This window comes from Saimiri boliviensis, chromosome 14 (genome assembly GCF_048565385.1).
Source record: "Saimiri boliviensis isolate mSaiBol1 chromosome 14, mSaiBol1.pri, whole genome shotgun sequence".
Classification (NCBI taxonomy): Eukaryota; Metazoa; Chordata; class Mammalia; order Primates; family Cebidae; genus Saimiri; species Saimiri boliviensis.
Window position 1 is genome coordinate 73,673,016 of NC_133462.1, and position 25,085 is coordinate 73,698,100.

At 37.1% G+C, this 25,085-nt stretch overlaps 1 protein-coding gene across 5 annotated transcripts in view; it reads left to right on the forward strand.

The window, feature by feature from the left end:
* MIA3 (MIA SH3 domain ER export factor 3) overlaps positions 1 to 23,041 on the forward strand; it is a 72,027-nt gene extending 48,986 nt beyond the window's left edge. For 3 of the 5 annotated variants that reach the window (XM_074385230.1, XM_074385228.1, XM_074385231.1), the window contains 23 exons: positions 772 to 903; positions 4,397 to 4,418; positions 5,883 to 5,971; positions 6,223 to 6,300; positions 6,383 to 6,493; positions 7,548 to 7,619; positions 7,798 to 7,902; positions 8,569 to 8,691; positions 8,795 to 8,906; positions 9,834 to 9,889; positions 9,981 to 10,071; positions 10,248 to 10,386; positions 15,554 to 15,655; positions 16,167 to 16,227; positions 16,333 to 16,368; positions 16,444 to 16,511; positions 16,613 to 16,713; positions 16,877 to 17,014; positions 19,025 to 19,093; positions 19,219 to 19,298; positions 19,421 to 19,492; positions 20,939 to 21,089; positions 22,215 to 23,041. In XM_074385230.1, coding sequence (XP_074241331.1) covers positions 772 to 903; positions 4,397 to 4,418; positions 5,883 to 5,971; positions 6,223 to 6,300; positions 6,383 to 6,493; positions 7,548 to 7,619; positions 7,798 to 7,902; positions 8,569 to 8,691; positions 8,795 to 8,906; positions 9,834 to 9,889; positions 9,981 to 10,071; positions 10,248 to 10,386; positions 15,554 to 15,655; positions 16,167 to 16,227; positions 16,333 to 16,368; positions 16,444 to 16,511; positions 16,613 to 16,713; positions 16,877 to 17,014; positions 19,025 to 19,093; positions 19,219 to 19,298; positions 19,421 to 19,492; positions 20,939 to 21,089; positions 22,215 to 22,513 — 2,307 coding nt within the window. In that variant the 3' untranslated portion in view covers positions 22,514 to 23,041. The remainder of the gene's footprint in view (positions 1 to 771; positions 904 to 4,396; positions 4,419 to 5,882; positions 5,972 to 6,222; positions 6,301 to 6,382; positions 6,494 to 7,547; positions 7,620 to 7,797; positions 7,903 to 8,568; positions 8,692 to 8,794; positions 8,907 to 9,833; positions 9,890 to 9,980; positions 10,072 to 10,247; positions 10,387 to 15,553; positions 15,656 to 16,166; positions 16,228 to 16,332; positions 16,369 to 16,443; positions 16,512 to 16,612; positions 16,714 to 16,876; positions 17,015 to 19,024; positions 19,094 to 19,218; positions 19,299 to 19,420; positions 19,493 to 20,938; positions 21,090 to 22,214) is intronic. The other 2 variants (XM_074385229.1, XM_074385232.1) reach the window with 1 other exon arrangement.
* Positions 23,042 to 25,085: the final 2,044 nt, after the last annotated feature.

Genomic DNA, 25,085 nt, shown 5'->3' on the forward strand with positions numbered 1-25,085 from the left:
TTTTTTTTTTTAATTGAATACTTAACGAAATGACAGCACTTTACGTTCTGGTGTACAGTCATGATCAAAACACAGTCTACAGGTCTTTTCACTATAACCCCCGGCTCTGTTGGGGGATGGGGCCAGTATGATAGTGTGCTTGTAGAGGACCGTGAAAACAGCATAGAGCAGACAGGTGTTTAATGTACTTTCTTCAAGGAAACATTTATAATTAAGGCACTAAATTCAAAGCAGTTTATGTAGATCAGTTATCAGGAGCTATCATAATTTACTCAGCATTTGTTGTTTGTTTATGTAAGAGTTGATTTAAGATTGTAAATCTTAGAGGAATAGCACGTTCTTTGTGGTATTCATTATCATAATATTGGTTTTATTTTTAGCCATAAAAAGTTGATCACTTGTATACCTAAGGTTTTTTGTCTTCGATGTTTTCTTAAGCAACAAAAACCAACTTATTCAAGAGAAAAGTATGATCCAGAGAGATTGTAGCCGTGCTTTAGATAAAATATTGTATCAGGGCCTATTGCAAACTAGAAATACATGCTCAATCTAAAGACATTTAGACTCATAATACTTCGAAACACTACAAGCCAAATAATGAGTGTAAGACTCCCAGTGTCCTATTTTTCTTGAAGCAGTGAGAGCTATGGAAGATTTTTGAGGGGATAGGTATCTGACAGTTGTTTTAGAGTTTCTATGGATGAGTCTTTACGACTGCTTTATGTTAAGTTTCTTTAAGGTTTCTCATTATTTCTAACATGCCCTTTTCAGCTAGTTTCTACATTGCCTGATGATGTTCAGCCTGGGCCTGATTTTTATGGACTGCCATGGAAACCTGTACTTATTACTGCCTTCTTGGGAATTGCTTCAGTTGTTGTTTTCTTCTGGAGAACTATCCTTGTTGTGAGTAAATGAATGTATACTATATCTCATAAATTCAACTATGGTTTTATAATCATAGCCCTTTTGTTTCTTTTTTAGTTACTAACATGAACAGAAATTAACGCTTTTAATTCAAGCTAACCCTGTAAAACAATTTGGTGTATTTTTTGTCTTGGTAAATTATCTTTTTTTTTTTTTTTTTTTTTTTTTGAGACAGAGTCTTGCTCAGTCCCCCAGGCAGCTCTTGGCTCACTGCAACCTCCGTCTCCCGGGTTCAAGCAATTCTCTGTCTCAGCCTCCTGAGTAGCTGGGATTATTGGCGCCCACCACCATTCCCAGCTAATTTTTTTTTCGTATTTTTTAGTAGAGACGGGGTTTCACCATTTTGGCCAAGCTGGTCTTGAACTCCTGACCTTGTGATCCACCCGCCTCAACCTCCCAAAGGTGCTAGGATTACAGGATGAGCCACTGCGCTTGGCCCTTGTGTTGATAAATTCTTAAGTAGACAAGATAACATGTATAATCTCGAACGGGAAAATTTCAATTTATATATCCCTTATATCAAAATTTAAATAATAAGAATTAATTGGATCTTTATATCAACTCAAAAAGGAAAAAAACCAAGAATTAGATAGGTCATATGTACACTGTTAGTAGAATTGGGAATTCTTAGAGCTGTCCTGAAAAGTAGTTTCATGATGTGTGTCAGAAGTCTTAAAAATGGTTATCTCCTTTTATGTTGTATTAATATCATGTCTAGTAATCTATCCAAAAGAAATTACTAGTTGGCCAGGCACGGTGACTCGCACCTCTAATCTCAGCACTTTGGGAATCCAAGGCAGGCGGATCACTGAGGCCATGATTTTGAGACCAGTCTGGCTAACATGATGAAACTTCATCTCTACTAAAAATAAAAAAATTAGCCGAATGTCATGGCGCACGCCTATAATTCCAGCTACTCGAGAGGCTGAGGCAGAGAATCACTTGAAACTGGGAGGCGGAGGCTGCAGTGAGGTCCAATGTGCTACTACACTCCAGCCTACGCCACAGAGTGAGACTCCATCTCAAAAAAAAAAAAAAAAGAAAGAAAAGAAAAGAACCAGTCATACATTAAATATCTTGCATGGCTGGGCCTGGTAGCTCACACCTGTAATCCTGCATTTTGGGAGGCCGAGGCGGGTGGATCACATGAGGCTAGGAGTTTGAGAACAGCCTGGGCAACAAGATGAAACCCCATCTCTACTAAAAATACAAAAGTTAGCTGGGTGTGGTGGCAGAAGCTTGTAATCCCAGCTACTCTGGAGGCTGAGGCAGGAGAATTGCTTCAACCGGGAGGCAGATTGTGCCACTGCACTCCAGCCTGGACAACAGAGTGAGAATCTGTATCAAAAAAAAAGTTTTAAGTATCTTACATAAGAGGATTCAATGGAACAGTATTTATTAGAGTGAAAACTTTGCACAACCTACTGTGATTCACAGTAGGAAAATTGTTAAATTATTTTTTGTTCATATAATGGGATATTAGTCTGCTTTATATAATTCAAAAACAGGAGCACAACAAATACTCACAATTTAACATGAAGTAGAAAAAAAGTAGAAACTAAGCCTTTAAGGTTTAGATAAACCATATATCGTAAATATACATACAGAAAATAAATGCTGCAAGAAAATACAGCAAAATGATAAAAATTCTTTTATCTAGATTAAGTTTTCAGTTTTTAAAAGATGTGTGTTTCTGATTTGATTATGTACTATTTTACTCATAATATTTTTTATTTGGAAATACAGATTATATCATGTGCAAAGACACACCATTATTTTTTTTTAATCTTTAGTCTTCTGTGCAGAATTTATCTTTCAGACTTAAACATATGTATGTGTAAGTGTATATACTCATACTTGTACATACTTATGATTATACTGTATTGCATTTAGCTTAACATATTTGGGAGAATATGTTTTTTAACTTAATTGGGAGAAGATTTTTTTGTATAAATGAGCTTTGCAGATACGAAAAGCTTTTGATTGAAATTTAACAGTTAAAATGGCCAAAATTATTGAATGCAAATCTTTCTAAAACTAAGTATTCTTTTTCTGATTTCATAATTATATCACGTATATCATCGTTAATAATTTCTTTGCTTTCACAGTTGATTGTAAAATCACTTAAAAAGAAGGGTTTTTTTCCTGTGAGACTTTCTCGAACCTCACGGGCCTTTTTCTCAGATAAAAAGGGAGAATTGAAAGGTAAATGGAAGGGGAAAAGGTGGAAATATTTTACGTTTCCCACTCTTGTTTCTCCTATTTAATAATAAAAAAAACTAACACCTTTTTTGTTTTTCAGAAAGTTATATAGACTCTCTGTCCTAACTGCTGTTCCTCAGCCGCAGGATTTGAGTTTTAGAACCGTGATCTCTGCTTGCCTGTTAGTTTGGGTGAAATGGAGCACAGGAAGTTTACTCTCATTAGCAAGGCCATTAGAGAGATAGTAATTTCTTCCCATGTTGGAAATTTCTGAATGCATATTCCTATAATAATAGTATTTTAAGTGAGATTTAGATACTGTAACTATTATGTATACAGTATATTAGTTACTATATATAACAGTATTATTATACAGTGTATTATGTAAACCGTATATTAATTTAGTGAGATTATTATGGGTGATTTGTGAACTGGTGTTAGTATCACATCACCACTTATAACATTTGAAAGGGATAAATATGTTCTGGGTTGCAAAGAAATTTAGTAATATTCTTTTTTAAAAATTAGTTACTGCTTGGCTTTTATTGTCCCATAATTTAGTGCTGTCTTTGGGGGATGATTTGGGTTTTGCCTTTTCAGGAAGATGATGGTTGTCATTTCTCTTGTTGCTTGTGCATTTTCCTCTAGCAATCTTCCCTTCCCTGTCAGGTTCATGAGCACTGTTTTTAGTGGTATAAGAAAGTCAAATGATCTACCTTAGTGTTAATAGAATTGTTTCTAAATTCAGCCAGTAGTCAACTTTGAATAGGATTTCTGAGATATTTTCTGGAAAGCAAAAGAGGTGTATCTTAGTAGGAAGATTATACCTTTAATTTTGTTTCCTCAGAGTCTTTTTGAGTAGTCAGTGTTTTTAGATTTCATTCTGGCTCTTTGGAGTTGTCAAATAAGTGACTTTGAGTAAATAAAATGTTAATATATTTATTATAAAAATATTAGCCATTTCTATTATTCAAGTTAAGTGCTCATTTCATAAGACTGGTGTTCATTTAGATACGTAAACATATCTTTAGCTGCAGAGTAAGATATTTATCTTAGTGCTTTATCTGTCAGACTGCAACATATCACTACTGGTTAAATTTGAAATGCTTTTTAACCTTTTTAAATTTTTTAATCTTGTGGATTTATTATGCTAAAGCAAACTGTTATTAAATTCTCATTTGGTTACAATTCCAACTGTTGTGTTAGGAACTATATACACCTATTAATGAAATGTTTGACATAAAATTTAATTTTTATTTCTCTTTTCTAGGTAAAGAGTAAAGTATATCAAGGTAAATCTTTAGGCTTGTTTTGTTATTTGTACTATTCCCTCTATATTGGTGTTTGATAGGGGTTTTATATGTAAGTAGTTTTAGTAACTTCTGATGTCTGACTGACTTACAGCTTCTGAAAACTTTCCTATTCCTAGATTGCTAGCTTGGATGATAGAATAAATGGTGATACTACCAACTGAGATAGGAGATAAGAAGGAACAAATTGCGTAGGGAGAAGATTAGTTTCATTGGGGGCAGATTTACCTTAAACGTTGATGTACTAGTTTATTACACGTGACCAGTTTTTCTGTGCTAATGATTTAGTACATTAAATATTTATTTAAGTAGATAATTTCAGGACTAGAAATATAAATCATGCTTGCATTTTCTGTTTCTCTTTGCAAATGACATATTTGAAGCGATGCCATTTTCTGAGAAGAAAAAAATGTTTCATGCAGGGAGGAATATTGACCTATAACATTTTACTGTGTTTCCCATCTTGGAAATAAATTTAAATTAGACTCTCATTGAAATAAAGGTTCTTATTATGTTTTTCTTAAATTGTAACAATATTTTTACATGCTTATTTCTATTAGCAGATTGCTTTTTGTACTAATCTGTTCTCACACTGCTGTAAAGAGATACCCAAGGCCAGGTGTGATGGCTCATGCCTGTAATACCAACACTTTGAGAGGCTGAGGCAGGAGGATTGCTTGAGCTCAGGAGTTTGAGACCAGCCTGGGCAACATGGAGAAACCCCATCTCTATTTTAAAAAATACAAAAATTAGCCGGGTGTGGTGGCACACACCTGTGGTCTCAGGCACTTGGGGGACTGAGACAGGAGAATTGCTTGAGCTCAGGAGGTGGAGTTTGCAGTGAGCTCAGATTGTGCCACTGAACTCCAGCCTGGGCAACAGACTGAGACCCTGTCTAAAAAAAAAAAAAAAAAAAAAAAAAAAAAAAAAACCTGAGACTGGGTAATTTACGAGAATGAGGTTTAATTAGCTCATAATTCTGTAGGCTATACAGGGAGCATAGTGGCATCTGCTTCTGGGGAGGCCTCAGGGAGCTTTTACCCATAGCAGGAGGCAAAGCAAGAGCAGGCTGTCTTACATGGCAGGAGCAGGAGCAAGAGAGAGTGAGCGGGGAGTTGCTGCACACTTTTAAACAACCAGACTCCACAAGAACTCAGTCACTGTCACAAGAACAGCACCACAAGGGTGGTGATATACCACTCATGAGAAATCACCCCTATGATCCAATCACCTCCCACAGGCCCCACCTCCAACACTGGGGACTATAATTTGACTTGAGATTTGGTGGGGACACAATCCAAACTGTATCACATTTCAAAACCATAATAGCTATGCTAAGAAGTTCTTTTTCCTCATAGTGCCAGATAACATGTCTTTCTGCTGATACATTGGATAATTCAGTTTCATTTAGTGATCATAATAACCTTACATATTTTCTTTTTTCAGTCACCGAACAGCAGATTTCTGAGAAGTTGAAGATTATTATGAAAGAAAATACAGAACTTGTACAGAAATTGTCAAATTATGAACAGAAGGTATAATTATTCTTTTGTTTTTTTTTTTCCCATGGTCTCAGCTTGAATGATTTTCACCTGTCTTATAGTTCAGTTACTATGGTATTTTAAAATAATATTTATTATTCCATTAATTCCTATAAACCATCCGGAGCTTAAGCAATCATGTGTGTAAAGTACTGTTTTCTTCTATAAGAGGTCAGTCACTTCAAAGTAAGTTCCAATAGCACAATACTTTGTATTTCTGGATTCTGAATGCTTTTTTTTTGTAGATCAAGGAATCAAAGAAACATGTTCAAGAAACCAGGAAACAAAATATGATTCTCTCTGATGAAGCAATTAAATTTAAGGTAAAAACGTCTTTTGGGGATTACATTTTAAAACAAAAGTAACAATTAATGAATATAACTAATCTTAATATCTTTTTTGTAGGATAAAATCAAGACACTTGAAAAAAATAATGAAATTCTGGGTGACACAGCTAAAAATCTTCGTGTTATGTTAGAATCTGAGAGAGAACAGAATGTCAAGAATCAGGATTTGGTAAGAGTTGTGCTGCTAAGTGTTACTAATAATTTGGTTTTTGAACTCTGTAGATGGAGTTGAACTTTTTATTTTCCATAGTGTTCTGTAAAGTAAGAGTGCGAGTCAGAGAAGTTGAACCTACTTCTGTCCGTTTTTGTGGGATTTTAAGTACTTACACAAGAAGTTACTCTTATGGGCCTAGGAAGTATTTTGGTTCTCAACCCCAGGTAATTGTTGTATTGCTTGGCTCTGCCCTCCAAAACACGTGGAGCAGCTAAGAAACCACAACCCAGTTGAACAGTCCTTGTGTTGTGTTTTGTTTTGTTTTGTTTTGCAAAGGTTTTTTTTTTTTTTTTTTCCACTATAAGCATTTTACTTTATTAATAGAATAGTTTCAGAATGACATAAAAATTGCAAAGATAGTAAAGAGGGTTCCCATAAATCCCACATCCTATTATTCTTGATGACCTCACTGAGCTTAGTATTGCCAGGTTTCTTCACTGTAAAATTACTTTTTTTTAACTTTTTCATTATTGTACTCTTTGGAAGAAAGTTAGTAACACAGCCCAGAGTTAAAAAGTGAAGGATTATGCTCCATCCCCTTGAGGAGCCAGGATCTTCATAAATTATTTGGAATTCTTGTATATGCATGATCTGCCTTTTCTCACTCTAATTCTACCATTTTTAATTTAGGCAAGAGAATTTTTAAAGTACCTTGGGGATTTTTTTTTCTCTCTTGCCTCAAGGAAAAAAAAACACACATTGATTTGAAGTGGTTAACTTGAAAGTTTTTTCAGTTTCTTTTCTTTCATCTTTTAGTCTCGCCATCTGCCACATTTTATTCTAATAAGGAAGGTTGTGTATGCCATGAAATATTTATGCCTTTGATTATTTTCCTTTACCTCTTTAAGTTCTTGATTTTTCCCTAGGGCAAAACTGAAAAAGCTGCTTTTACCTGAAACACAGGATGGCTCTGGGATATACTTCGTTGATGTTTCCTCTTTTTAGTGTATATCCCGGTGTTTCTACTGAAATCCTAATATGCATTTTGTGTTCTGTTTTTACATGGCAGATATCAGAAAACAAGAAATCTATAGAGAAGTTAAAAGATGTTATTTCCATGAATGCTTCAGAATTTTCAGAGGTAAAGCTGACTATAATTCCTGCAGGATATTAAACCTATATCATAGTTTTGTTGAGGAGCAAAAATTTGACATGCTAAAATGTGCAAAAAATGAAAACTACGTGCTGTTGGGTTGGGAAAGTAACTTTTTTTTGGTTTTCTTTGGAATTTATTCACTAATAGGAGTGTTTTGCATTAGGTTCAAATTGCACTTAATGAAGCTAAGCTTAGTGAAGAGAAAGTCAAGTCTGAATGCCATCGGGTTCAAGAAGAAAATGCTAGGCTTAAGAAGAAAAAAGAGCAGGTAAAGGAAAGTACATGTCCTGGGTCATGTAAAATAGAGAACCCAGTATCATATCACATGAATGCCTTTTTTCAGATCTGTTTTTAAGGTAATGTACATGCAGGATTCTGTTCTTAGATATGCAAAGTTTATACTTCCAAAATTGAATATAGGTATACATTTTCTATCTGTTCTGGATTTTCTGTTCTGTACAATTTATTTTGCCCATCAGAGTGTTTAGTCTTGTTTTGTCAAACACCAATTACTATTAACTTGAGTAGCCTTAAGTGGGTAATAGATTGACTTTTTAGATCTAAGAATTAGATGTTTTATCACCCTCCTTTTAGTAGTTACTGCTTCACTAGCCAAGGGAAAGTTACATGATTAGGAGTCTAGACTTGAGAGATAGTAGGGTGAGCCCTTCAGTTCCTTCTGGAAGTGAATTATTTGAATTGGCTATAATTTTCTGAAGGATGCAATAAACGAGATCAATTTCCTTGTCAGCTCTGATGTTCTCACTACAGCTCTGAGGATTGGGGTCACTCTCTCCTCCCACTAAACCAAGGTCTTAGCCCATAGTGATAGACTAAGGAGAGGCATGGCTCCTTACCTCCCTGTCTCATTCACTTGGTCTTGTCCCCAGTGCAAAAGCCTAACCTGTGGGAATTATGTGTTTTAACCTTTCAGTTGCAGCTGGAAATTGAAGACTGGAGTAAATTACATGCCGAGCTCAGTGAGCAAATCAAATCATTTGAGAAGTCTCAGAAAGATTTGGAAGTAGCTCTTACTCACAAGGATGATAATATTAATGTAAGTACATTCTCACGAGTACAAGCTTAATTCTTGTGAATTATCATGAAATCTGTTGAACTAAAATGGAAAGACTCTTAATGCCTTTTTACTTCTTTTCTAGGCTTTGACTAATTGCATTACACAGTTGAATCGATTAGAGTGTGAATCTGAATCTGAGGGTCAAAATAAAGGAGGAAATGATTCAGATGAATTAGCAAATGGAGAAGTGGCAGGTAAGATCAGTCTCAAGGAGGATGGACCCCTTTTCCCTTCCTATCTTTAAGTACACTAATGCTACTTTTCAGCTGGCTGCATTTCCTCTTAAGCTTTAGAGTTGTTAACATGTATCACTGGATTTGTGTATATGTCTATTTGCATTGGGCAGAGGTGGATTGCTAGGGTATGGTATAGCAGTGAGCATGCAAGGAACACTGACTTGGTTTTTACATCTCATTGAGACTAGAAGGGTGCACGGGAGCTGCACTGGTCATGTCTTACACCTCTACGTATTGAACATATACAGTAGTAGAAACTATATTTCTCAATTTCATGGAGATAACATTTTAAGACTAGTCATCTCAGGAGCTGTTTGGTTTTAAGGCCCACCACTGGTTTTAAGAGTACTAAGGTGATTGGAGGTATAAACTAAGGCCGTGAAAGAAAACCACAACTGGTTTTAAGAGTACTGAGGTGGTTGGATCCAGAAACTAGGGCCATGAGAGTGGAGGCTATAGGGTAGCAGTGTTTACTGATGAGGGACAATGTTTCTAGATGTTGTCTCTCAAGTTGGATGTTGCTTACGTAGTGAGTGTTTTAAACCACACCTGAGAGCAGATTCTGGAGGAGAATAGGAGAGAATCTTTCTGAATGAGACACTTACTAAGCCCAGGTGGAGGTAGATCTGAGATAGAAGACAGAGCTTTATCTTGCATGTTTCGTCTTGCTCAAGAATGGCATGTATAAGATGTTTATTGTGCAAATGGGAATTCACTTTTTGAATCTAGATTTGCAGTTCTCTTAAAAGTCAGTCTAATTCTGTTCCATTTTTGTTTGTTCTTTAAATGTTTGAATTTGATAATTGTTTAGTTTTGCATAAATCAAGAAAATACAGATTTAAAACGCAAGGGAAGAAAAAGCAATGAAAGTCTTTTGTTTTTTAGGTGACCGGAATGAGAAGATGAAAAATCAGATTAAGCAGTTGATGGATGTCTCTCGGGTATAATCCTTTTTTAGAGTCCCATAAGTGCCTGTGAATGCTTTTACTATGTCTCACTTATATGAATACTTCTCTCTTCTGTAATTTTTAGACACAGACTGCAATATCGGTAGTTGAAGAGGATCTAAAACATTTGCAACTTAAGCTAAGAGCCTCGATGTCCACTAAATGTAACCTGGAAGGTAGGTTGCTTCTTGAGAAGAAATTGCTATGTATTGGAAAGATGCAAAATTGCATTAGATAGATAAAGAGTGGTTTCCTGCTTTCAAACTTCTCATTCCTCTCAGCCCCAAACCCCTAACCAAGTTCTCAAGTTCTTGTGCACACACATAGAGCTCAAATGTTTTACGCTTTACAGACCAGATAAAGAAATTGGAAGATGACCGCAACTCACTGCAATCTGCCAAAGATGGACTGGAAGATGAGTGCAGAACCCTGAGGCAGAAGGTGGAGATTCTGAATGAATTGTATCAGCAGAAGGAGATGGCTTTGCAAAAGTAAGATTTTCATCGTTTACTGTTCACTGTCATGTGACTAAATAAAGGTACTAATACAGACAATGTTATCTTTTTTAGGATTATTTATACTTTTTTCCATCTCACATTAGTACAAATTGGTCTTTCTTCCTATCTGCTTTGTTTCTCATAACCTGCATTTTTCTTGGCTTTCTAAGCAGTTGTCAGAAACTGTTGCCTGTAACTCATGTAAGGGGGAGCAGTTGACTGGTCCTGACAGTTACTGCTGTGGAAGTGCTTCTCTTTTGAAGATCTGCCCATGCCTTTTCTGTGGCTCCACCACTTATTTCACTTTCCTTTCTTTGTGGTCAATTATGTAATTTCCTTTAAAAAGTCTGAGTGATTTGTATGACATGTGTTTTAGTAGAATAAAAACTTCGAAAAAGGAAATTTTACTTATTAAAGGTACATTTAGTTTTGCACTTCACAGAGTCAAATATTCAGACTAAACATAATTGTGGCAAAGATGAGGAGTTTTGAATATAGAACTATTTGGTGTACATATTTAGATACTAATCTTCTGAAATACACATCTCAAATTTTGAGCTAGGTATCTTTTGAAAACTAGGTTTTTATAATTCAAGTTTTTTCTCCACAAAATCATCTGAATTCTCTAAAAATAGGTTGTTTGTGGCAGTTACTATTTCTGTTTGCTCCTATATTTTACTCTGTGGTGTATATGGCAGTGTGTGAGACGACCTCTCTTGCTAAGCAAATTTAACCTTTTAAAATGCTTAGTCTGCGACTGCCGTATGCCATTAAACATTAAAAGTATACCGTTAACTTTTTCTCTAATTATTTGCTCACCAAGCAGCCAGTTTAGATTTTCCAGATTTTGCTAAGGCCAGCTCTAAATGCCTGTCCTGCTTCAGAGAGACATTCCTCATTTCATTACTTTTAAAAAAAAGAGCACTTCTCTGCGTCTAGTAGTCATGTGAATTACTTAAATGGCAACTGTTTTTCTTCATGATCCAGTTAACCCATTTATGTGCCACAATATTCATTCAGTCTCCATGTGTGGTTTGTACTCTGCTGTCCACCCCTAAAGTCACTGTGTGTGTTCAGGCCCTTGTCATCTTTTATGCCAGTTCCCTAGCTAATCACCTGTTTATCTTCAGTCTTTCTTATACATCTGCTTCCAAATTCTGATGGTCTCTAAAGCTGCTAGAGTGAACTTCCTAAAATACAAGTCTGTCCGTGTCATTATGTGCTTAAAATCTATCAAGTATGCTCCATTCCCTTGAGGGTCAATTCCATACTCCTTAACAGGTACAGAGGCCACTTTCCCCTCAGCTAGCCCTGAGCTGCCTCTCCAGGTGCACTTCCTGTGGTTTCTTCTGATGCTTCTTGAACTATAGACACTCAACAGTTCCTCCATGCCACTCTAAACTTCTTTGTCTTTATGTATGCTGTTTTTTCTGCAGTAAAAATGTCCTTTATTGTTTCTGCCTGGCAGTCACCTACCTACTCACATGTTCACACTCCTAAAAATCTTTTCTGGAGTGAGTAGCATAAATAAATAGGTAGCTACACAGACTGAGCACTCATTTGCTTCTTAAATGCAATTCCTAAAATATATTTGAGTTTAAATCTACATATTGGTATCTGCTCTTTATTTGATGGCCTTTTCTGTGTTCCTTTTTCCTTTTTTTGAATTGTTAGAGTATTTTAAATTCTTCTGCTCTTCTCTATTTAAGCTTGGTGGTTACAAGTTGTTCTACTTGTCTTCTAATTACCTTAAAGGCCACAGTATGTATCCTGGGCATATTAAAGTCGGACATAAGGGAGTTACCTCTTTCTTCATAGAGGAGTTACGTTTCCTTTTTTTTTTTTTTTTGAGACAGAGTCTCTCTCTGTTGGCAGGCTGGAATGCAGTGGCGCGATCTTGGCTTACTGCAACTTCTGCCTCCTGGGTTCAAGCGATTCTCCTGCCTCCTGGGTTCAAGTGATTCTCCTGCCTCCAGTAGCTGGGACTACAGGTGCCCGCCACCATGCCTGGCTAATTTTTGTATTTTTAGTAGAGATGTATTTTGTTCCAGAGATGGGGTTTCACCATGTTGGCCACGATGGTCGCAATCTTGACCTTCGCCCACCTCAGCTCCCGAAAGTGCTGGGACTACAAGCGTGAACCACCACACCAGGCACCAGGCCGAGGAGTGACCTCTTTCTGGGCTTTAACTTCCTCCTGACTTAAATGTTATTGTGGTAATGTATTGTAATGCTCTATATAGCTCAAACTCCACAAAATGTTTTATGTTTTACAGTGCTATCCTGCTGATACTCAATTCACATACCTATTTATAGTTACTATCATACTTTATTCTCCTACGTCTTCAGTCTTCCATTTGCAATCACGGTCATTCTATATGAAGAATATACCTTAAATCAGGTTCAGTGAGTTTATTTTTGTAAGAAAATGTCTTTATTTTGACTCTATTTTAAAAGGATCTTTTTTTTTTTTTTTTTGAGACAGAGTTTCGCTCTTGTTGCACAGGCTGGAGTGCAATGATGCGATTTCTGCTCATTGCAACCTCCACCTCCCAGATTCAAGTGATTCTCCTGCCTCAGCCTCCCTGGGATTACAGGCATGCACCACCACGCCCAGCTAATTTCGTTTTTTTGTTTTTTGTTTTTTGTTTTTTTAGTGGAAATGGAGTTTCTCCATGTTGGTCAGACTGGTCTCGAACTCCTGACCTCAGGTGATACACCTGCCTCAGGCTCCCAAAGTGCTGGGATTACAGGTGTGAGCCACTGCGCCCAACCTTAAAAGGATCTTTCTACTGGTTATGGAATTTTGATAGTTGTTTAATACCAGCACTTTTAAGATAACCAATTATCTTCCAGTTTTAAAGTTTCTTTGAGGAATCTATTATTATTCTTATTTTCTCTTTTTCAAATACATCGTGCCTTCCCTAGCTGCCTTTAGTCATTTTTCTTTTTGGTTTTTCAGCAATTTTATTGGGAGGTGCCTCATGTAGGGTTTTGTCATCACCCCTCCACCCCTACCCCCCTGCTTTTTCTTTTGCGTTTATGCTGCTTGAGGTTATAAACATTTCTTGAATTTGGGGCCTCTTTTTTCACATATTAATTCCATTTCATTCTCTCTTGTCCTGAGAATCCAATTAAACATAGTAGGATCCCTCATCCCTACCCCTTGCCCAGTGCTCCTACATCCTGAATTTGCTTCATTCTGGATGTTTTCTTCTGACCTATCTTCCAGTGTGCTAAAATCTCACCTCAGTTATCTAATCTGCTGAAATCATTCATTGAGTTCTTTTTGGATTTACTTACTATTTTTTACTTTTATGGTTTCTGATCCTCTGCTGAAATTCATAATCCTGACTTTTACTTCCTTCAATATAGAAGGCACAATTGTTTTAAAATCTATGTGTTAATACTATCATGTGGATCCCTTATGAGTCTGTTTCTCTTGTCTTTTAGATTGCAATCACATTGTCTTGTCTTATGGAATGCCTGGTTGGTTTTGATGGAGTGGTGAACATTGGTTATGAAAATTGTAGGGGAAATTTGAGGTCTCGGATGATGTTATCATCCTACAGAAAAGATTTGAGATTACCTCTAGCAGGTGGTCATCACTTTATTCCAGTTAGCTATTAAGTTCATTGAAACACGGCTTAGTCTGTTTAAAGGACATCATATTGCCTGTTCAGTACTCCAAGTGTGCAGCTCTTTTCTGGTCTCAACCCAAAGCCTAGGGCTTTTTCTCTGGGGCCTTCTCATTGTCAGCCCTGAACTCTACCTCTTGTTTCTCTGAACCCAGGGATCTGTTGAAAGTTCATCTCAACCTTCGTATATGTCTGGCTTGTCTTTAATGTGTGGATGAACCTGGGGGACAATGGCTTAAAATGCCAGACTTCCTTATAATTCTGTGGTTTTTCCTACTGGATTTTCTTCACTGCCTTATTAGCTTTCTGATGCCTTCAAGCACATTCTTTATATTTTTGTCCATCTGTTCTTATTTTCAGTGTTTGCAGACTAACTCATCCATTATTGGAAGCAAAATTCTCTTGAATCTTTCTTTAAGACTTGTTTTTTCAACATCTCCTCCTAAGCCAGAGTCAGCGAGAGATTGTTCTATTCTTATATGCACCTTTTATACATTGAGCTGTGAGCTCTTTTAGTGCAGAGGTGGTACTTACCATACCCAAACCTTTATCTTAGCCTCTTATAAGGTAACTAGTATGTTATAACCACTCACAAAATATTTGCTGAAATACTAAATGAGCAGTTATAAAAGAATACATACACTTTTTTCTCTTTGGTGTTAATAACCTTTTTTAGTGTAGCTCCTCTATTTTTGCTTTCAATTTATAGAAAACTTTCAAGTATCTTTAGTATCGGAACTATGAGTGAAGAAGTACAAGGGTAACTACAAGTAGCACTTTTAAACCAATAAATGTTGCTGCCTTTACAGTCTGTGTTACAGTATGTTGACATCTTGAGCTTGAAAATTATCAGGTTAAAACCAATTTTCAGTACATAGCACCCTGATTACGGGAGTTTGAATTCTTTTTCTGTTCAACAGACATTGGCAATACTCAGATTTGTCTCTCTGCTTAATCATGATTCCTTTGAAATAGGTAGGGGAGCTCCACATCTGAAGTGTGAAAATGTTCTGTGGTTAACTGTACAGTTAGAAGGCATGTTCTAAAAAGCCCTTTCATTGGCTGTCTTTATCATGGTACCAGTCTTGGATTGAGAAACAGCCCATAAGAAAATTAATTAGTGGTTTTTCCATGGTTAAATATAAGAGAAGTAATTATCCCCTGTTTTATCCTAATAAGCTTAACTGTGTTAGGTTGATCAGCCCTGGCTTTCTACATTGAAGAAAAGTGAGCATTTATCATTTCAACACAACAGTCTTTCCCATTGGACACATAGTGGTTTTTTTAATTACATTTACTTACTAGTGAGGAAAGAATTACGAGACATTAGAAAATGCAGGTGATGTATCAACAGGCCACAGTTGGATTTTTATCCTAAAGGACTGTTTGAATTCCTTCCTATGACTTTGTATAGTCTGTGCATTTTTAAGAATAGGATAGGAAGTGACATTTTAATAGAGCATTCAGACAGAACGCCAGGAGGAAAAGAGAAATACTTTCACTGACAACCAGTTTTATCTTAGGAAATTAAGTCAAGAAGAGTATGAGCGGCAAGAAAGAGAGCAGAGGCTGTCAGCTGCCGATGAAAAGGCAGTTTCGGCTGCAGAGGAAGTAAAAACTTACAAGTAAGTTCACCCTCTAAAGATGGTGTCACTGGCTAATGAAACTAGGTTTTTTTTTTTTAGCACAAAAGCATAAATAAATGGTTAGAGGACATGAATACATAAATTCACACAAAAGAAAAACTAAATTTTAAGTTAACAAATGGAAAAATATTAACATATACCCAGTGCTGGCAAAACTGTAAGGGAACTTGGTTCCTGCAAACAGTTCTGGGGGTAGGGGCGGGGAGGGGTGCAGTTTGTTGTATGATGTATCAAAAGCCATTAAAGTGATTTTGCCATTTGATAGACCCAGTAGTCCTAACTTGGGGAAATTTTTCAATGAATAATTAAAGGATGAAAAAAGGAAAGAAAGGTTTATAATGGAAGATAACAGGATTATTTGAGAAGCATATTTAGGAACAGTTAAAAGTAGCTCTATTAGGGTACAATTGTTAGGGTAAGTGTTAACATGGTCATATTTGGGTTTTTATTTGGTTGTGCTGTAACTCATAAAGCCAACTGTAATTCTTAGGCGGAGAATTGAAGAAATGGAAGATGAATTACAGAAAACAGAGCGGTTATTTAAAAACCAGGTAATGATTCTAGTCTCCTATTTAGTGCCCAGAATTCTTTGATAATTAATACAGGCTATTATGATGAATCTGTAAGCATATTTTGTGATGTATTATCTTTTTCAGATAGCTACCCATGAGAAGAAAGCTCATGAAAACTGGGTAAGATTTCTTTCTTCTTTCCTTTATTTGGTACATAGTCTCCTAGAACTTAATTTGAATGTATTTATTCAATAGCTCAAAGCTCGTGCTGCAGAAAGAGCTATAGCTGAAGAGAAAAGGGAAGCTGCCAACCTGCGACACAAGTACGTGATTTTGTTACCTGTGTTTTCAGTGTTACCTCTTAAGGAATTGGTTTCTGTTTCATATTCAAGTCTTTCTTAAATACTCTTTCTCTATATTCAAGATTATTAGAATTAACGCAAAAGATGGCAATGCTGCAAGAAGAACCTGTGATTGTAAAACCAATGCCGGGCAGACCAAATACACAGAACCCTCCCCGGAGAGGTAAGGAGCACCTTGTAAAGGGCAACAATCGATTTTTGGTGTTAAATGTATATAAATGACTTTTGTTTCTGTGTGTAATGGTTATGATACCCTAGGAATAATCCTAAGAACTTAGGGAAAAAAAGGCTATCTTAAAATGGTAACAAGATGCTGTCATCTTTAGGTCCTCTGAGCCAGAATGGCTCTTTCGGCCCATCCCCTGTGAGTGGTGGAGAATGCTCCCCTCCACCGACAGTGGAGCCGCCTGTGAGACCGCTCTCTGCTACTCTCAGTCGAAGAGATATGCCTAGAAGTGAATTTGGTGAGCATTCACATGTTTCCTGGCCATACTGTTTCAGGTGGCTTTTTCCCTTTTATTTGAGGATTCTAATGCAAACAACACTTTAGAATTTGGGTCTGTCCAGTATAGAAAAGAAAATTTCTTTTTTTTTTTTTTTTGAGACAGAATTTCGATCTTGTTACCCAGGCTGGAGTGCAATGGCGCGATCTCGGCTCACCACAACCTCCGCCTCCTGGGTTCAGGCAATTCTCCTGCCTCAGCCTCCTGAGTAGCTGGGATTACAGGCACGCGCCTCCATGCCCAGCTAATTTTTTGTATTTTTAGTAGAGACGGGGTTTCACCATGTTGACCAGGATGGTCTCGATCTCTTGACCTCGTGATCCACCCACGTCGGCCTCCCAAAGTGCTGGGATTACAGGTTTGAGTCACCGCGCCCAACAGAAAAGAAAATTTCTTAATTTGTCTTGGCGGATAAGTATTCAACTGCAAGATTTGTTTTAGAACAAAAAGCATTTATTATTTCCCTTGAGGTCCTTTTATTGTTTCTTTTTAATTTTTTTACTATGAAGTGTTAAGCCTTTATCTTTAGATTAAAGTTCTGTGGGATTCCTCTCCCAAATACAGCTGACCCTTGAACAACACAGGTTTGATTTGTGCAGGTCCGTTTATATGCAGGTTTTTTCAAAAAATACGTTGGGAAATTTTTTGGAACTTTGCAGTAATTTGAAAGAACTTGCAGATGAACCACACAGCCTAGAAGTATTTTTAAAAATTTATGTATGTCATGAATGCATAAAATATATGTAGATACTAGTCTATTTTATCATATACTATTGTAAAATATACAAAAATCTATTTTAAAAAGTTTATCAAAACTTGCACACACAAACATATACATGACACCATTCACAATTGGGAGAAAGTAAACACATGTAAAGACACAGTATTAAATCATAAATGCATAAAATTAGCTGTTGTACACACTGTACTACTACAATAATTTCATAGCCACCTCCTGTTGCTATGGCAGTGAGCTCAAGTGTGGCGAGTATCCGCTTTAAACACCGTGTGATGTTAATCTCCATGTAAACATAATCTCTCACGGTTCTTGTGTATTTTTTATGTTTAGTGCAGTAACATAAACCTTGAATGACACCATGTAATCTATATAAAATGCCGCTAGTGATGCTGGAAGTATTCTCAAGAAGCAAAGTCATGGTATTACTAGAAAAGTTGAATTGCTTTGCTGTATACCTTAGATCGGAGTGTGCAGCAGCAGTTATCTGTCATTTCTGTCAGATGATTCATCTTGTAAACAGATCCTGTACACTTACAGTATAGACAGATACCATACAGTATTGTACATACATTTCCTCTTAGGATTTCAGTAACATTTTCTTTAGCTTACTCTATTAAGGTAAGAATACAGTATACAATATATATATATATAGAATATGTGTTAATCAACTGTTTATGTTATTGGTAAGGCTTCTGGTCAATAGTAGGCTATTTATTAGTAGGTAGGCTTTGGGGAGTCAAAAGTTACTCGTGAGTTTTTGACTGCACAGGGGATCAGCATACCTGACCCCTGCATTATTCAAGAATCAACTGTATTTGCCTTAGTAACTTTATAGTTTATGAGGCATACATGTTTCCACTTCTCATTACTATAGTATGAAATGCTGTTGAGTCTATTTTGAATCCTAAATATGTCTATAATAGTAAGATATGGAAGTCAGATTACAAGTACACTGAACAAAAATCACAATGTAGAATACTGTATATAGAAGTCTGTAGCTGGAAGTATAGACCAGAGCCATTAATGTGCAGAGTTTATTGTTCTTTCAGTGCAAGGCATTTCTAATTTTAATTCTTTAAGTCCGAGCATAAATTATAAATGATTTGCCTTCATGAGTATCGGGAGATCCATTTTTAATGTTGCTTTCCAGATAGACCTGAACCCTAACCTGTCTACAATTTGTTATTTCTTCTGAAAAATACATACAAGGGCTCTGTTGTTTCTTTCACAAGGATCTGTGGACGGGCCTCTGCCTCATCCTCGATGGTCAGCTGAGGCATCTGGGAAACCCTCTCCTTCTGGTAAGGGAGCAAGAGTGTTTAAAGAGTCTAAAACCATGCAGGAAGTGGGGAGAGGATTTCTTTTATCCTCCTCATAGAGTACACAAGTCAGAATAAGCCTATGTCAATTCTCTGGTCTTTAACAGATCCAGGATCTGGTACAGCTGCCATGATGAACAACAGCTCAAGAGGCTCTTCCCCTACCAGGATGATGGATGAAGGCAAGGTAAATGTACTCATTTTGAATAGTTATTTCAAGAACATTTGGCTTTTTCTACAACTCTCTCTTTGCTTCATCTCCTATTTGTGTGTTCTATCTGTACTGTCTCATTTATTTTTCTAAAAAAGCAAACTGTTCTCCAAGAGCCTGAAGCCCCCTCAGTTCCCAGCATTACATCTTCGGCGGAGCATCCAGTAGCAGTAAGTACTGTGTGGACTGAACTGGGCTATAAGTTGCCTGGCGATATTGATCTTACTTTTGTCCTTGACATGGGAGTGTTGCCGAAATCTGACTGATTTGTTGGCCTTTTCTCCTCTCTCCTGTTTGGTTAGACATTTAACCTGTGTAGAGCGTTTGCTTTAACTGTAATTAATTTAAACAAAAGTGAAAAGTCCCCACTCTTCTGTATTTCAGTGTTTAATGCTCTTATGCAAAGTAAATTCATTGTAAATTGTGTAATTCATTATTATGCCTTCATTTGGAAATGTGCTGTTTAAGATTATCTCCAATCATATACTAGGCAAAACCTATTTTGAATGATCTGAAATTACAGATTGATTTAACAGAAGAATGTTTGTTGGAAGTGAAGTACTGAATAGTGGAAGTCTATAATTACTCATTGAGCCAGTTCTCAGCAGTGTCCTTAAATAGTGTTCACATAAGTGTATTCTCTTGTAACTTGTGTAGCTGTTAAGGTTGGTAAGTCCTCTGATCATACCTCACCATGCTTCTCTCTATTGAAATCAAAGTACATTTATTTTAATGATTGAGAGTTTCCAAACCACTTTCCCATAGGAAATGATTAATCAGTGTCTCATAGTAGACAGCATTACTAGTGAATGAAGGTAGATAGAGTGTGCCTGTGTAATTTGTGTATAGAACATTGTTTCTCTTGGAAAATACTTTGGAGTTCCAGCACATGACTCGAGGAATCCACATCTCTTGAGAAATCTTTTTATCCAAGGGCAGCTTGGATAAGACCCAAGACCCCTTTGAAGTAGAAGACTTCAAAGAGAGTAGAGACTACTTTGTTAGAAGTAGAGGTGGAAAAAACATGGCCTTGGAGTTAAACCTGGCATTGAATTCCAGCCCAGCTTCTTACATGCTGTCTGTAATTCTTACTGTCAGCAAATTATCTAATACTCTCTGTGCCTGTGTTCCTGCATATTTAGGACAAAATGGTCCTATTAGAGATTTAGAGATAGGAGACTTCGAGTTAACATATGTCAGGCCTGTTGAAGGTACTCTGAATAATTGCTATTACATGGTAGAGAATGCATTTTTCATTCCCTTTCATTCTCTGCATTCTAAATATGGAAATTATTCTGATGGGAGGGATGTGCAGAGGGAGTGACTGCCTTAGAAATAGTATTAGTCAGGAGCGACTTCCCTGTATAACCTGCTTTCCCTTCCATTTGCAGATATAAGCAATAATACAATTATAGCAGAAGTGTTCACTCCTGTGACATACTTTTAACCTTTCTAAGCTGTCAGTGGGAACAAATGAGAGCGGTAGTTGTTGCACTAATTCTACTCTTTGGACAAGTGCCTGACATCTGCTTCATTGGGTTTTAGTTTTGACTGGTGTTGGTACTTTTGTCTGTCATACCAGAGTATTTCAAAACTTCAATTCTTCTACTCTGCAGGTTAATATGACTCCAAAAGGGCCCCCTCCTTTCCCAGGAGTGCCTCTTATGAGCACTCCCATGGGAGGCCCTGTACCCCCACCCATTCGATATGGACCACCACCTCAGCTCTGTGGACCTTTCGGGCCTCGGCCAATTCCTCCACCCTTTGGTAAGATGATCTGAACAGTAGTAATTAACTTGTAAAGCATAGTCATCCACTCTCTGTATCCCTTGCTAAAACAACTGCAATTGCAGGGCTTTGCAATGCAGCGATGAAGCTGACTGAGTACATTGTAACTTCTCCCCAAGTTTCTTAAGACACAAAGGGTGCTACATTAATGTCCTGTGATTAGATGGGCAATAATTGTCTCTAATAGAACAAGGAAAGGGGCTATGTATAGAAAGCCAGAAATATTCAGCACATGTTTTTTGAACATCTCTGGCTGTGGACTAGGTTCTGCAATGGATAGCAAGGTAGATAAAACACATCCCCTAATTAAGATGTCCTGTAGGGCACAGTATACACAATCTACAACATAAAGCTTCTAATCACCCATAACAGAAGCATAAGCAGTGGGTCACAGAATATTAGAGAGGGAAAGATAAAACCGTCAACCCTCACCTTGGGGAATACAAAGGAGGGAGATATGAAAGAGAAGGTAGAATCTAACTGCTATCTAATGAATGCTGCTGATTTAATTAGATGAAGCTGAAAGACCTTTTCCAGCAGGGCAAGCACCTTCATTTTTATGGCATGTATTACGCACATGTTGAGCTACTACGTAAATTTTTAATATACAGTAGTAAACAATGGAATTTATCAAAATGTTTGTTGCAATGAGGCCATATTTAGTCTATCTTCCTGTTATGGTATATAGTACTTCCAAGTACAAATCTGTCTCAAGATAAAGATGACAGGCCAGGCACAGTGGCTCACACCTTAATTCCAGCACTTTGAGAGGCTGAGGCAGGTGGATCCCTTGAGCCTAGGAGTTTGAGACTAGCCTGGGCAACATGGTGAAACCCTGTCTTTTCAAAAAATACAAAGATTAGCTGGGTATGGTGGTTTGCACCTGTCATCCCAGCTACTCAGAGTCTGAGGAGGGAGGACCGATTGAGCCCAGGACATTGAGGCTGCAGTGAGCCATGATGACTTCACTCCACTCCAGCCTGGCTGACAGTCAAGACCCTGCCTCCAAAAAAAAAAGGATGACAGACTATATTAACATACCTGGCATTGTCTTAATTTAGCTATGTTCCTAGGAATTTACTCGACATAATTTTTGTTTTCCAGGCCCTGGTATGCGTCCACCACTAGGCTTAAGAGAATTTGCACCAGGAAAACGGGACCTGCCACTCCACCCTCGGGAATTTTTACCAGGACACGCACCATTTAGACCTTTAGGTCCTCTTGGCCCAAGAGAGTACTTTATTCCCGGTACTCGATTACCACCCCCAACCCATGTTCCCCAGGATTACCCACCACCACCTGCCGCAAGAGACTTACTGCAGCCAGGCTCTAGAGAGGAGCCTCCTCCTGCCTCTCAGAGCACTAGTCAGGACTGTTCACCGGCTTTAAAGCAGAGCCCGTAACTATGACCTCTGATGTTTCATTGGAGGAAAAATGGACTGCATTATTCATTACAGTAAAGGATTTCATTGGCTTCAAAATCCAAGTTTATTTTAAAAGATCGGTTGTTAGAACTAAGCTGCCTTGGCAGTATGCATTTTTGAGCCAAACAATTCAGAAATGTCATTTCTTCCCTAAATAAAAATCACCTTTTAAGCTATAGCATCCTTACTACTTTGAAATGTGCAATAAAGAATACTTGTGTTTTAGCTAATGTAGCATTGTAATTGCTAAATGATTTAGAATGTCATGAAAAATATGAACATTTCCTGTGGAAATGCTTTAAGAACATGTATTTCCATCATCCTGTTTTTAGTGTACACCAGCTGAATACAGAGCAATGGTGTTTATAAGCATTTTTTTTTTTTTTTAAACTATCTGGTCCCAAAGACTGTTATGCTAAAAATGTTTACTAAAAGATCACTAAACTTTCTCTCCCCTCTTGCTGAAGTTCTTTGTAGTAATAGTTCATAAAAAGTTGTTTATTAATATTTCCCAAGTGTCTGTTGATTCATTGGACTGTTAGGAGGCTTGTGCCATTTGGAAAACATGTAAACTCAGTCTCCCAGAACTGAACATGGTGGCTGGCAGCACACTTCCGGCTGCTCCCCTCAGTCACCTGTGAACTCTACAAGTGATGTCTTTTTATTTCAAAGAAGTTAGTGGGTTCCCACTTGTGTAGCATTCACATGCTTGCTTTATGACACTCATTGTCTATTTGAGAATGGTTTTCGGAGAGTGAGTTTACGTTAGTAGCAAGAGTTGTTTGACCTGATGTTCTGTTGCTTTTACCATTCCTGTAGAAAGGGTGCACAACAGAAAAGTGAAAACGTGTCATGAAAGTACTGAAATCTTTTTAAATTTTTAAAATGTATGGTCTCTTATCTTTCCCATACCTTGCCACTGATTTTCAAGGAATATAATAAAAAGATTGGAAAAGTATAACGCCATGAGAAAGAATGATGTAGCGCTCTGAGGCTTACAACATGCCCTAGGTCAGCAACCAAGGGTTGAAATTCTTTTTTTGGGGGGATGACAGATTCCAAAATCAATATTTAGACATTGGTGCTTTGATTTAAAAATCATTGACTATCTGGAATTGCACCATACTTAAAAGTCTTATCCATTACTACACAGCGTCTTTAAAACAATGTTTCTTTAAAAACTATGTTTCTAAGAACTCTTCACACATTTTAATTACAATAATAATAGCACTCCTTTTAAGGAGTTTAAGATTTAGATTAAAATCATAAAAGGTTGATACTTTCCTTAGTTGCAAGGCTATATTCTTCCATTCTTTAAAGCCCTATGATGTAATATTTTTGAAACTTAGTGTATGACTTGTCACTGTTTTGATATTTAATCAATTAATACCTTATATAAAGGAGCAAAAGCTTTGACGTGAAACAAAATTTTCTCTTTATACTAAATGACTGAAGATAGTTTAGGAAGATAAGGACCTTTGAAAGAGGCAACTCTTTCACAGTTCGTAAGGAATATATGAATTCTTCAGGAAAAGAGAATTCAGTCTGTATTTCTTCTCATTTAATATCAAGAATAAAAATAAGAGGAAAACTCCATAGAAGGCATAGGCCACTTTTAACCATGTAAAATAAGATTAAGTCACAAATACAGCTTTTGAGTTTACCTGTCAATCTCTTTAGAACACAAAACAATGCTGAAGTTAATAGTTTCTAATTATTATTAATACTTTTTTTTAGACGAAGTTTTGCTCTTGTCGCTCAGGCTGGAGTGCAATGGCACGATCTCACCTCAACCTCCGCATCCCAGGTTCAAGTGATTCCCCTGCCTCAGCCCCCTGAGTGACTGGGTACAGGCATATACCACCATGCCCAGCTAATTTTTTGTGTATTTTTAGTAGAGATGGGGTTTCTCCATGTTGGTCAGGCCAGTCTCGAACTGCCAACCTCAGGTGATCTGCCCACCTCGGCCTCCGAAAGTGCTGGGATTACTGGCGTGAGCCATCGGGCCCAGCCAGTTGCTAATTTTAAATGTCATTTAAATGTAGATTATGCCATCTAGGAAGGTAAGTAGGAAAGGTAAATTAAATCCATTTTTAAAATTCAAAATTAGAGTATTTTTCCCCTCTAAAGCCTTTTTTGGTGATTTTTCTGTATCTGATATCATTGAGGAATTGGTAAATTGTAAAGATTCCAGTGTAGCTTATTTGAAAAGTTGTGAACTGGTCCATAATTGCTTCCTCTCACATCCATCTGATTGCACCATTTCTACAGCAAAGCCCAAGCAGGGTACCAATATGCAGATGGTACAGGGAGTATCAACCCTCAGTCAACTTCTCCATCTCTAAAGTTTCATCTCTTTCAGAAGTCATCGCCAACTAATTGTGTCTGGATTTAGTTGCTAAAATTGACTTATTGATGAAGCAGCAATATTCAGCCTAAAAACATTTCTACTATAGTTATAGTATCATCAGTGGCTGATTTTTTTTCATTGGAAAGTAAATTTAAATAATTTGTGGGATGTGGTATATTCTGTGTCAACTTCAAGACAATC